The 14021-nt window shown below is 37.2% G+C and overlaps 1 protein-coding gene across 2 annotated transcripts in view; it reads left to right on the plus strand.

Moving 5' to 3' along the window:
- Positions 1 to 14021, plus strand: part of Exoc4 (exocyst complex component 4) — a 699662-nt gene that overhangs the window by 72926 nt on the left and 612715 nt on the right. For both annotated transcript variants that reach the window (XM_087901868.1, XM_087901869.1), the window contains exon 6: positions 6040 to 6283. In XM_087901868.1, coding sequence (XP_087757994.1) covers positions 6040 to 6283 — 244 coding nt within the window. The remainder of the gene's footprint in view (positions 1 to 6039; positions 6284 to 14021) is intronic.

A 14021-nucleotide genomic window follows, 5' to 3' on the forward strand; every position in this document is an offset into this window, starting at 1 on the left:
TTCTCAGGCCAGTGGAGCATGTAAGTATCTGTTAACACTGAAGGGCCGATCCTAGCTTTCTTGTCTGTCTTTCCATCTGTAGATCACTGACTCCACACTCTGGCTCCATTCATTGTTCACATTTCTTGTCTTCAGCAATGTTACCCTCTATTTTGAACCAGACTATTTCCTTTCAATTTCAGAAATTATATTTTAAGTGTAATTATGTAATAAGCAAATTGGCTATCTCAGAAATATGAATTATAGTGTGATTTTTAAGGCACATACTGTTTTTTAGTGGTGATTTTCTTACTGTTTTCAAGAATCTTTTCAGCATTGCCAGGTTCCCATCTGTGGTGTAGTGATGTAGCATTGTAGACAGGTAATTTGTTTGATATTTTAGTGGTCTAATTAGGCTTGACAACTTTTTCAAAGGCCCCTTAATTTTTTATTTTATTTTTTTTCAGATTATGTAATTACATCATTTCTTCTTTCCCTGCTCCCCTCCCAATCCTCCTGTTTACCTTCTTTCTCTCTTTCAAATTCATAGCCTTTTTTTTTAAAATTAGTTGTTGTTTCCAAGGCTCCTCTTTATATTGAATTCTGCTCAATACTGGAAAATGGTTCTTTTCTTATACATAGATAATATTATTTGAATATAATATATAATTTGAATTGCAAAGATTGAAATTATTTGCTGTATATTAAGTTTGCACAATTTCTATATTGTGCATAATATAATGAATGATATCTGTCAGGAGTTCCTATGGTATACACTACCATTGTATAATTTCCTAATTAACATGTAGAAACAATAGTGCTAAATGTTATATTATGGCATATTCTACAATGAATTAAAAAGGTTTTTCTTCTGCAGTTTTGTGATATGTGTGGTAAGCCATGGTACGAATTGCTGATTTTATCTGACAAATATTGAAGAAAGAAAGCAGCCATGGGCCAATGGTCTCTACTCATTTTCAGAGCTATTAAACAAAAAGTATTTAGCTTCACGAATAGATATTCATCCTGTTTACTTGTTATTTTTTTCGGTCAATTTCTGTGGGGTAGTTTCTTTTTGTATGCCCTTGGGTAGTCTTCATTTTATGATTCTTTCAGGTGTGTGCCATCATGCCTGGGCCTCATCTTCTGATTTATGTGCTATCTGTAATGCAGGTATACGTATAAGAGGCTCAAAGCCATGTAACTAGAGATGCATAGTTAATGTGAATGTGGGAGTCTGGAGCTTGAAAAGGTCTTAGCTGTTTTCCCCTTAATCCATTCATCAGTTCAGTCAGGTGAGACCCTCCTTCCATGTTTGCCCTCAGCTAATGCTGTCTGTATCCACCTTGGTCTGTATAAACAAAGCAGTGTGTGTAATAATAAATACTTGGAGCCAGCAGGATTGTAGGACAAATAAGGTAAAAGTCATCCCTGTTCTTTAGTATGTTACATTATCCTGTCAGTTAGAAGATTCTTAAAACTACATCTGATTCATCTTCAGTTGTTAGAATCTTTAGAACAAAATATAATTCAAGGGTAAAAAGACTGGAGATGAAAGTAATATATTTCTAGCTTTAAAATGTTGAATGTTGGGGGGGGGGTTAGAGAGATGACTCAGCTGTTAAGAGCACTGACTGCTCTCCCAGAGGACCTGGGTTCAATTGCCAGAACCCACATGGCAGCTTACAACTGTCTGTAACTTCAGTTCCGGGGGACCTGACACCCTCACACAGACATACATGCAGACAAAATACCAATGAACATAAAATAAAATAAATTTTAAAAAATGTCTAATGTCTATATATTGGGTATCCAGCATAGCAATTCCAGTGCTTGGGAATGATGTGGACATCAAGAGTTTGGAAAGATGTACAGATGTGTTATGATTGTTGTGTGAGCATTATTGAATTAAGATTAAATTTTTTTGTACATTTTTTCCAGTGATGTTATCCGACAATGTAGATGTTTGTGAATATTAGACTAGTCATGTTGATTATATTATCCTTTTACATTATCTCTTAATTTTCAACTGATGTAAGTTAAGTAGATAATACAAATCAATTAATATTGGATATTTTAAGTGTTTATGCTCTAGGAGTTTTCAGGAGACAATAAAAGGCTAAGTTTTTAAACAGATGTGCTGTTTATAACTTTGGCATTTTATTATTCAAATCTTGCTTGTGTGTTGCTTTTTAATGAGCTAGTTCTCATATGTGTGTGCATATGACTAGCTATATGCCATGTCATTGCAGGCCATATTGACTTAAACTGTATTTAGCTTATCATCAGTCACCCTGGGCAGGGAGCGCTGATGTCGAGGTGACCCTTTGTATAAGTCCTGTTTGTGACTCATTGGCATGCTTCTTACAAAGAGCATTTTGAACAGGGACATTTCCTTTACTTTTCTTCCTGCCTAAAGCTCTTCTTGTAGTTCAGCTTCATTTCCTCCTATTCTGTGCTGAATTGAGGTGGCTGCCTGCTGTTGAGTACTTTTCTTGCCTTGCTGTGGGGTTGGATTTGCTATATAGACTATTTCTGTGGCCTGAGGTGTCCTACTTATTCATGTCTAAAACAAAATCAGGAACTGAAATGTATATTTTTCAAAACATTACATTTGGAAATATTGATGATGTTTTAAAAACTTGTCTTCAGGTTTTTATCATTTGAAGCTAAGTCTCTGGGTTCTACTTCCAGTTTCATTAGTGTCAAACATATATATGGGTTTTCAAGGCATAGTTTCTGTGTGTTACGGCCCTGGTTGTCCTAGAACTCACTTTATAGACCAGGCTGGCCTCGAAATTCACTGAGATCAGCTTACTCTGCCTTCTAAGTGCTAGGATTAAAGGCGTGTGCCAGCCCCCCAGCTAAACATTTTCATTGAATACTGTATCATTGAACATACTCTATTGTACAGAATGCCCTATGAATATGGTCGGTTTCTCTTTCTCTTTCTCTCTCTCTCTCTCTCTCTCTCTCTCTCTCTTTCTCTCTCTCTCTCTCTCTCTCTCTCTCTCTCTCTCTCTCTCTCTCTCTGACTTTCTGGGAGCCTAGTGAGTCTAATAAGACAACATGAATAAATATATAGAAGATTTATTCATAATAATGAGCTTGCATAAGTCATTATATCTTGCATGCTATTAAAATACCTTTGGTTTATATTTAAGTGCATATTTTATGTTAAAATATACATGTCATTAAGCTTATTTTTAGTCATTTAAAATGTATAGATCAGTAGTGTAAAGTACCATCATAGTGTGTGCAGACAATACCCCATCCATCTGCATAGCTCTTTTCATCTTGTAAAGCTCAAACTCAGTGTTTATTAAGAAGTAACTACTCTTTTCTTCCTTCTTTTTGCCCCTGAAAAACAACCTTCTACTCTGTTTCTAGGAATTTGACCCCCCCTACGTGCCTCATTATAAGTGGAATCATCAAGTATTTGTCTCTTGTGACAGGCAGTCTTATTTCAGTGAGCATGATGGATTCAAGATTCATCCATGTTGCAGTGTGTCCGGCTTCCCCAGTTTTAAAGTGAAGTGACATGTCACTGTTTATATAGATCATCCTTTTACTAATCTGTTCATGTATTGGTGAGCACCTGGGTTGCTTCTAAATTTGGTGATTGTGGATAATGCTGCCATAATAATAATGAATTCTGTGAATAACGAACCATTATGGGCATATAGATATGTAGCTGAGAAATGTGGTTCATGATAGATACTGGTTTAGTTTGTAGCTTTCCTGTGCTGTCTTTGTCTGGCTTTGATATGTAGGGCTTCAGGCATTTTCAGTGATATCTAGGTTGTTAAATGGATGCTAGAACAGACTCCAGTCCTCATGATTGCTGAGCTATCTCTCCAACTCTAATGCAGCTTTATCGTGTAGTTTTTAGTAGTGGCAAAGATCTCAGATCATCAGATAATCCTCCTCACCTACTCACAGTGGTTAAGAACTATTGTTTGAGGCTATTTCCTCCTTTTAAGATCACATGGTTTGGGTCAAGGTTGTAGAATAAAGACCAGTAGGGATATTTGGCATATAATATAACTTGTCAGAAGGTTTTCATTGGTTATAACAAACACACACACACCTGTTTCTGTTACACTCACTTTTATAAACAAGGTCTCATGTGTGTTAGACTGACTGGAATTTGCTTTCTAGCCCATGCTCATGTTGAAATGGAATCCCTATGCCTCAGCCCCTCAGTAGCTGGGCTTACTTTGTGTGGGTCACCATGCCAAGTCAAACATGTTTGAAGAAAAAATAGTTTTTTTTGGTAGTTATTTAGTACCTCTTTACTATTATATTTTTCCTCAAACTCTTCTCATATGTTTATGTTGTCTTACATATATTTTCTTCATTTCTTTTTTATTTGTTGTAGTTATGTACTTTTGCCCCTACCTGTTTTTATTGCCTCTACCTATCACATCTAATAAGTAGGAAGTTGAGCCTGTAGGAAGTTGAGTCTTTAGAGTTCTCTTCAAATAACCATATATGGTATTTTAGAGACAGCATGTACTTAATTTATGAACAGACTTGGGTCGAAATAGTCTGTGTAAAACTGTAGATTTGCATCTGTCCTATATAATTGCTTGTACATTCATTACTAACCAATTTGTTTGAATTGGGGACTGCTGCATATCACTGTGTAACTCAATTTACTAGAAAATTTCTCTGATTCCTTCAAGATAATAATCAAAGCAGTAATCTTTATTAGCCTGCCATGCTATTGAATGAATGTGGAAACTGAATCTGATATTTTTTAAATTTTATTTTATTTTTTTTAAAAAACTATCTTTATTTTACATACTAATCCCAGTTCCTACTCCCTCCACTCCTTCCATTCCTCTACCTTTCCTCCCACTTCCCCCATCTACTCCTCATAGGGGGTAAGCCACATTGTTCTGAAGAAGGACCAAGACTCTCCCTACTGTATCTAGGCTGAGCAAGGTATCTTTCCAAAGAGAATGGGTTCCAAAAAGCCAGTATAAGCAGTAGGGTTAAATCCTGGCCCCATTGCCAGTGGCCTGACACTTTGCCCCAGCCATACCCACATTCAGAGGGCCTAGTTTGGTTCTCTGCTGATTCCTTCCGTGTCCGGCTGGAGTTGGTGAGCGCCCATTAGCTCAGGTCAGCTGTTTCAGTGGGTGTCCCCATCATGGTCTTGACCTCTTTGCTCATATTCTCACTCCTCCCACTCTTTGACTGTACTTTGGAAGCTCAGCCCAGTGTTGCCCTGTGGATCTCTGCTTCTGCTTCCATCAGTTGCTGGATGAAGGTTCTATGGTGACATTTAAGATAGTCATCAATCTGACTACAGGGAAAGGCCAGTTCAGGCACCCTCTCCTCTATTGCTTAATTCTTAGCTGCAGTCATCCTTGTGGATTCCTGGGAATTCTTCTGGTGCCAGGTTTCTTGCTATTTCTCTCACAACCAAAATATCTCTTTCCTTGTTCTCCGTCTCTGCCCTTCCCCATCTCAATTATCCAGTTCCCTCAAGTTCTCCAGCCCCCTCCCCTTCTTCCCTCCTCCTCCTCCAGCCCTCCTTTCTCCCCTCACCCTCATGCTTCCAATTTTCTCAGGAGATCTTGTGTATTTCCCCTTCCCAGGGGAATATTCATATGTTTCTCTTATGGTTCTCCTTGTTACTTAGCTTCTCTGTGGTTGTGTACTCTCAGAAAATTGGGAATCAACCTACCTCAAGACCCAGCAATACCACTCTTGGGCATATACCCAAAGAATGTTAGTTCAATCATACTACAAGGACATTTGTTCAACTATGTTCATAGCAGCAGTATTTGTACTATACAGAACCTGGAAACAACCTAGATGCTCCTCAACCAAAGAATGGATGAAGAAAATGTGATACATTTACACAATAGAATACTACTCAGTAGTAAAAAAGCAATGCCATCTTGAAATTTGTATGCAAATGGTAGAATTAGAAAAAAATCATCCTGAGTGAGGTAACCCAGACACAGAAAGATGAACATGGTATATACTCATTCTTAAGTGGATACTCGCTGAATCTGGTATTTCTGGTGTGCTTTTATTTTACAGTGAGAGAGATGAACCTGCAAGACATCAAGGAGGACTTGGAGTGTGATCCAGAGGAGAACAGCACTCTTTTCATGGGAATTCTTATCCAGGGGCTGGCCAGACTAAAGAAGATCCCTGAGACAGTCAAAGCCATTAAAGAACGTTTGGAGCAGGAGCTGAAGCAGATTGTGAAGAGGTCAACCACTCAGGTGGCAGACAGTGGCTATCAGAGGGGAGAGAGCCTCACTGTGGACAATCAGCCAAGGTTGGCAAATGTATAGTTTGGTGTTGGCTTCTCTTTTTCTTGTATGCTTTCTAGGATGAGGAGTAGATAACTTATCTTCAGGTAGGATTATTTTCTTGAACTGAGGAATACTATATTCCACACATACTCAGGCCAGGCATTGCTTTAATTGGTTAATAAAATTTAAATTTAAGCCCATTGTTCATATTCGCAGACATTGAATGAGAGATACAAAGGTTTTTTTTTTTTGGTAAATAATGAATTTTATTAGGATTACTTACAGGAATATGGGTAAGTGGTTATTTACAGGAGCATAAATGTTTCAAAGACATCAGCATCACCAAGGCCCACCCCAACATCTGGGAAACCTAAAGCACACTGCACGGCCTATAGGCAGCTCAATATGTTGGAGAGTGTCCTTTCCAGGTGCCTCAGTTGATCTAATACTATAAAGATCAACCAGGCATCTTGTCTGGTTTCTGCTTCTTCCAGGAAGTCTTTGCACTTCAGCTTGCCTGAGAGTCTTCTTTGTAGCTGGACTCTGCTTACTCTGGCAGGGAGGGAACAAGTGAATCTGTTTAGTTTCAGGGAGTTCTTGAAGCAATTTTTTTTGGTGTTGTCTACCTCCCTTCTTAAAGAGCACATCTGCAAGGTGAGATGTTTTAATATAATCTTAGAGGAGACTGTTACACAACAGTGCTTTTGCTTGTGCATATGTACATGTATAAATATATGCTTGCATGAGCATGTGTGAAGTTCGAAAAACCATTTTTTAAGAGTTGATTCTTTCCATTCATTTTTAAAGTCTTATTATTTTAATTTTTGTGTTGGGGTGTTTTGCCTTGCGAATATATATCTGTATATCATGTGCATGCCATTTGTCTACGGGGGTCAGAAGAAGGCTTTGGATAGCCTAGAACTGGAGTTTCAAATAGTTGTTAGCCATTATATGAGTGCTGGAAATGAAATTTGGGACCTTAGGAAGAGCAGCCAATGCTTCTAACCACTGAGCCATTTATCTAGCCCTTTTCCACCCACCTTTATATGGAATTGAACTAGGTAGCCAGGCTTTCTCAGCAAATACCTTCTCCTGTTGAGCCATCTCTCTGGCCTCTGAAGGCGACAAACCTGTTTGTAATGAAGAGTGTTTATTATCACACATGTTATGTTGATAAATCAATGGCAAGAAAGAATGGAACAGTTGCTGAACATGTATTAGTTACCAAGCTAAGTTTTTACGATAATTTGTCTCTGTTATTTCATTTAGTTTTCACTGCTGCTCTGTGAGCTAGTTATTAGTGTTCACATCTTATAATTAGAAGAACTGAGACTCAGAGATCGTAATTAGTCCAAGCTTATGTTTAGAGGCTGGCTAATCTTGAAATTGAATCATGGCTACTTGATTCTGAAGTCTGTGGTTTTGACTCTATCTTTTGTTTTCCTCTTAACCATGTATGATATTTGTGAATAGGAAAATATCAGGAATTTCTACATTTCCTTAAAACAGTAAGTGAAATTCGAATTTCAAAGTTTTTGGCAAACAAAAACATGGCAGTTGTATTCAGATCCCAAGAGATGACTATTATACCCTGGGAGAACATGTTGGTCAGGTCAGATTTTAGTGAACAGTAGTCCAGTATTGTTAGTCAGTATTTGGAATTAGGAGTTAGTTAAAAAAACAAAATGAGATTGACTGTGAAGTGATCTCTTCACTCTCCCCTCCTTCACTTCTACCCTCCTTGTCCCCGACACATACAAGGAATATCAAGGGTGCCATGGCGTAAGAGAGAAAAAAGTCAATGAAGATTTCAATTTCTTTGGTGAATAGAAGCAAATGGATGAGGTGGTGTGTACTTACAATGTCAGTGCTCTGAAGTCTGAGACAGGAGGATCTGGAGGTCATGGGCAGCCTAGGCTACACAGGGAGACACTATCTCAGGGAAAAAGTCACATGAGAAAAAAGTAATTCTCTCATTTGTTTGAATGGCTGTGCGTGAAGGGTTGTGCTTTCCTTAATAGACTACTGAGGAGGTTTTGCTGTTTTCACTTAATATGCACACATTTTAAAAACAGAAACTAAACAGAATTAGGGAGAAAGAATACTAATTTGGCCTAGATAGACTTATTTTAATATCTTGGAAAGGCTGATATATTTTATTCATATTTTCTGAAATATTTTTGGATATCTAAATAACAATGATAGTGATTTAAAAATCCTTCAAAAGTAATTCTCTTATGAACTTCATTCAAAGTATTATATTGGTAAATGAAGAATAAAACCCTTTAAACTGCTATCTAACTGTTATGGAATGCATCAAAACAGATGGCTGACGAATGTCTAGTTTGGAGAGTAGTTCTGTCAGTATTGTAGCTCCTGTACCTTACCGAGTTGCCTGCTTTAGTTGAGGTTAATGGTTATAATGCTTAGAAAGAACATCATACACATGCATCTCCACACCAATGCATATGTTTATTATTGGCACCTTCTTCAATCTTCGTGTGTTTTGTCACTAATGTGATTCAGAGATTCAGAATTGAACTTTTCTTTTTTCTTTGCTTGTGCCTGCATTTCTGCAAAGACCTTTTGACTCTTTGCTAATGAATAAAACGCTAAAATTCTGCTTTGCTGTTTGCTCTGTTGTTGCAAGTGCCCAGATGAATAGACTGAACTTTCAGAGGGAAATAACATTACTATAATATATGCTGGAAATAAAGCAAAGGGCACAGATCAATAACTTTCCTGCAGCTCTCATTATAGTTGCCCTAAAAGCATAGTGTCTTTCATAGGATTTTGACCTCTTTCTCTTCTGTTGCCTCAGCTGTTTCCAGAACTCAGGAGTGGAGATTGCATCAGTAGAAGTAGAAAGTCAGCTTCTTGCCCCAGAAAATTATAGATGGCTTTTTGTGAGGAATGAGTCAGCAGTAGAGGTATTTTCCTCTTTCCTTTCCTTTCCTTTCCTTTCCTTTCCTTTCCTTTCCTTTCCTTTCCTTTCCTTTCCTTTCCTTTTTCTTCGTTCCATTCTTCCTTGTTTGCTTTTTTCTCTCCTTTTTTGTTATTTCAACGGCTTTTCTTTCCCCCTCCTCCACCTCCTCCTCTGCCTTCCCCTTCTTCTTCTCAGGGTACATTGGATACTAAAAAACCAAATGGTTTATATTCTGCTTTTTTTCCCCTGTATAACATAATTCCACTTTATAAAAGACATATTTTTGCCAGAATTCTTTATCACAAAGTAAAATATTACAGAGAAAATAATCATTTGGGGGTAAACCATATTATTAAATCAAAGACTGAATTTTTGGATTGGGATTCCAAATGACTGACAATTCTGAGTGAACCTCTGGTGGCTAGTTTCTGATAGTTATAAGGTCCCTTAAAACTCCTCAAGAATTAATTTCCTTAAGTTAATCACAGTCCTTCAGAAATGATTAGCATTGTTGCTTCTAGAGGCTTGGAACTTTAAAAAAGATATTATCAAATTATTCCTTGAGGCATGCATGATGCTTATGTGTTGAAAATTTCCTGAGATATTAGTGACATCTGTTTCAGAGGGAAGTAAAACCACAGTGGCATTATTAGTGCCATCATTATTGTTATATTTTACTACCTTAAGACTATTATCACTGGAGATAGAAGAATCTGTTTTCCTTAAGCAAAATTGGAATTTAGGCAAAATCCCCATCCATTGCCAACATGCATATTCTCTGGCTAACCCTAATGAAATAAATTATTCTAAAACATTTATATGCAAATGCAGCTGTGAGGCAAGGCATCAGTTCTGTAAGTTTCCCTGGAAGTTTCATTGTTCATCTCCATCTTGTTAAATATATTATGGTTGTGATGCATTGCAGGCCTGTTTCCATTTGTCTTATGCAAAGCGAGTTAATGTTGTGTGGTATTTTGCTGGAAATGGAGATTGAATGAGGCTGTTGAATTCCATCTTGCTTTAATTTATACAAAGCCAGAGTATTTCCTTCATCAGCTTAAAAAATCATTTTGGTGACCTACTTTATATTTTTTATTTTCCAAACTATCCATTTATTTGTATTCATAGAAGAAGTATTTTATCTTCTCGGTTCTTTCATTACCTGTAGTGTTTCTAAACTTCTGTACACTGTAATTATAAATGCTCAGCAACTGTTAGGCTGCTCCTACTGACTCGGTAAGTGCTAACTCAGAGTGATAGGTGCCTTGCTAACCTTGCACAAACATTTGCTACATATCATACCCCAAAAAGTTAGGCAGTGTCTTCAACTTCAGATGGCTGGTGTGACTACAGCCTCTGTAGTTTAGAACCAGTTTCTTCAATTTTGTTCTGTATTATTGTTGATTATTCCCAAAAATCTAGCCAATGAGATTTTCATATTATTATTGTGTTAAAGAAGCCAGAAGAAGTTCTGTAGTGGTTCACAAATACTAAAGTGAGAGGAAAACATTGAAGGAAAAACGTGTTCTTTGAAGTATTGGATCTTGTCAAGAATAAGGGAATGAGCAAGAGGTGGTGGTAATTGGTTTGTATATGACAGCTACTCTGCTTGGTATATATCTGAAGGTAAAAGCTCCCTGCAGAGATGCTGAAGTCCTGCTACATTGGTAAACTTATTGGCTTGAAAGAGTCTAGGAAGAATTGGACGAGTTTGAAGCTTCTATGGGGTATGGATCGCTCATGAAACTAAATTTTAGTATAGAAAAATGTCATAGATCCACAAGACTTTGTTTTCAAAGAATATTTTATTATATATAGCTAACTGTATATTTTTAATTATTTATTTTTGTATTGTACCTAGAAAGAAGAGAAGAGAGAACTAATTTATCTCGTTTGGTACATACTTTTATATTCTAGTAGTGTGCCCACTAGGGTCATAGTAAGTATTGAGTGAAAGAATGAATCCCACATAGAGTGAATATTTACTATGGACCAGGCACTAAATTAAAATGCCAAACATTCAGACGTGGTGCTGTACTCATGGAGTTTAAAGGGGAAGAAAGGCACCCTCAGATTAATTACATTGTTGCAAACTATAGTAAAGGTATAGGGGACAAGCAGAAGATATCTTGGAAGCATGAGCTTAGGTACATGTCCGGAAATGGCTTGTTATCACTATTATTTTGAAAATAAAGTAAGGCAGCATTTATTGTTTATACTAGTTGTAGTTGTCAAACTCATTCATTTGATAGCACCAACTTGCTATTCTAGTTGTGCAGTCAGCGAGATATCGGCATCTCAGATGTAAGGAAAAGAACCAGCCCGTTGCCTCCCCACTTTCAGAGTTTACACTGGCCCCAGTGGCTTATTAAATTTTGATGAGTACTCCTAAGTGTACTTTTCTTAGACATGCACATTTTCATGTTATGAAGAAGCATTCTTTAGGGTTGTATATTCCCTTGCCAATACATTATATTGGCAGATATGTTTATATTTGCCAGTCTGAGAGGTGAACATTGACATTTCTAGTGTAGTTTGGGTTTGTTTTTTCTTGTTTTAAATGAGATTACAGTTTTCATTTGTATAACAATAAGTTGTTATGATGTTTGGATTATGCATGGATGTAATGCTTCAAGATAAACTGAGTTGAGAATAGGTGCAGGGCACAAAGTCAGACAAAGGACACTTACTGCGTCAGGGTACTGGGTGGTTCATTGTCTTGTTACTCAGTTTTCTGATTTTTTTTTTTTTGCCCCTGCATACATACAGAGGCTACACAGACTACACACAGCTACTAAGTAATAAACACACAGTTTATTTTTTTGTTTCTCAAGACAGGGTTTCTCTATAAGTGCTCTGACTCTCCTGGAACTCGCTTTGTAGACCAGGCTGGACTTGAACTCACAGAAATCTGCCTGTCACCACGGCCAACTTGTGACTAACAGTTTTTAAGCAGAATAGATATTCTAGACACGGAATCCTGTTACTCAGAAATGGTACACAGATTTAAAACTCTTCAATCATTTATCAGATATTCTATTTATTATTTTAGGATCGTAGTTGACAACGTGTAGTTTTCCTTCTGTGGTATCAGATATGTGATGTCTGCTGTGTCTACATTGGCTCTGAAGGAGGGCCACATACATTAAATCAGATCCTACTTATTGTGCTGGGTTGTAGTGTACTGTTCACTCCTTCCATTTCTGCCTGCTATGTGTTTGTCCTGTAATTAATTGACAGGGTAGTTTTGTGCTTGCTGAATAATTCTAACTCTGCTCATTACCCTTTTTATAGTTATAATTCTTTTCAAGGTCAGTATTCATATCATTTCCCACACTTCCCCCTCCTCCTGTCTATCAGCCTGTGAAGACTATAGCATTTTCAAAAATGCGTAGGATTATTCCTATGACGTTTGAAAATGTATACTTTTATAATATTTTTAAAACCTGGAATCTGGAACTCAGTAGGAGGTCCTCCTGCTTTAAAAGGGCATGCTTGTAAAGTGGTTTTATCCACGAGGAAATTTCATAGCTCAAGTGCAGTATTTGTGGAAAGAGAAAAATGAAATATTTCTCATAATTTCTTTTATACCTGTGTCTGGAATCAGGCATGTGTTTCTTTTTCAAATAGTAGCATTTCCTTTCATCTCTTCTCTCTGTATTAGTTACTCTTCTTCTGAGAGTCTAAAATGCAGGACTTGGTAGAAATTGGTCACTTTATTTTGCAGAAAAGTCATTTGAGAGCAGCTTTGAAGCAAGGTCAGGGATTTGTCCTTGTGGCTTCTGGTAGCCATTCCCAGGCACTGCATGTAGCACCTGGACATGCTTAGAATCAGGAAGGGACTTGATATGATTTAGATGAATAGTTAATTCAAATCAAAGCAAGCGGGAAGCAAGTAAATTTAACTTCAGTGATTATGATTCCATTTGATTGAATCTCTACTTTTGATTACACATATCAGTGAGAACATGCTTTAAATACACCCAGCTATTAAATATTGAAGGGTATGAAGAATGAACCAGGCACATAGTGAAGAAATGCCACCATTCTTTAATGAGCATGTGGCACTCACGGGTGTACTATTTGTTTTTAAACAAATGAAAGGAGATAGTTGTTTTGAGTGTGGGGCTTATCATTAACTAAGGTGGATAATTTATCACCATGTATGATCCAAGGTTTCTGTACTTTTAGTTAGACTACAATTACTAACAACTCTATAACAGATTAAGTGAATTAGTAGTACTAGTATGTTCATAGTTACTTTGTTGGATAGCTATTTTTCTGGTTGTACATTGTCCTTTGCTTGTAGTCCCTAGAAAAATGGCTTGTGATTAAATGGGCTGGAGTTACTTCTCAATAATAAATTTCTTAAAGCTTTGCTTTGCATTTGACAGAGTAAAAAACCAATCTGTTCTTTTCTCGTTTGTTTATTTGTTTGTTTTTTTTTGAGACAGGGTTTCCCTCTGTAACAGCTCTAGTTGTCTTAGAATTAGCTCTGTAGATTAGGCTGGCCTCAGACTCACAGAGATTTTCCTGCTTCTGCCTCCTGAGTGCTGGGATTAAAGATATGCACCACTACCACCCAGCACCAATCTGTTCTTGCTGTCTCTTTGTATATCAGATTTAAAGTAGAGATTGGATCAGTTAAAGGAATAATCTTTAATAGTAATAATAAGGGACTAATCTCTCTCATGGATTGTTGTAACTTTATTTCAATGTCACCCTTCATGCTGCATCAAGGTCACCTCACAAACAGACAGATGGACAGACAAACACTCTTATCGATTGAGAATTTCCTCTTGGTTATGAATGGGAACAATGCAGGTGTGATCAAA

Source organism: Myodes glareolus, chromosome 25 (genome assembly GCF_982192425.1).
Source record: "Myodes glareolus chromosome 25, mMyoGla1.1, whole genome shotgun sequence".
Lineage (NCBI taxonomy): Eukaryota > Metazoa > Chordata > Mammalia > Rodentia > Cricetidae > Myodes > Myodes glareolus.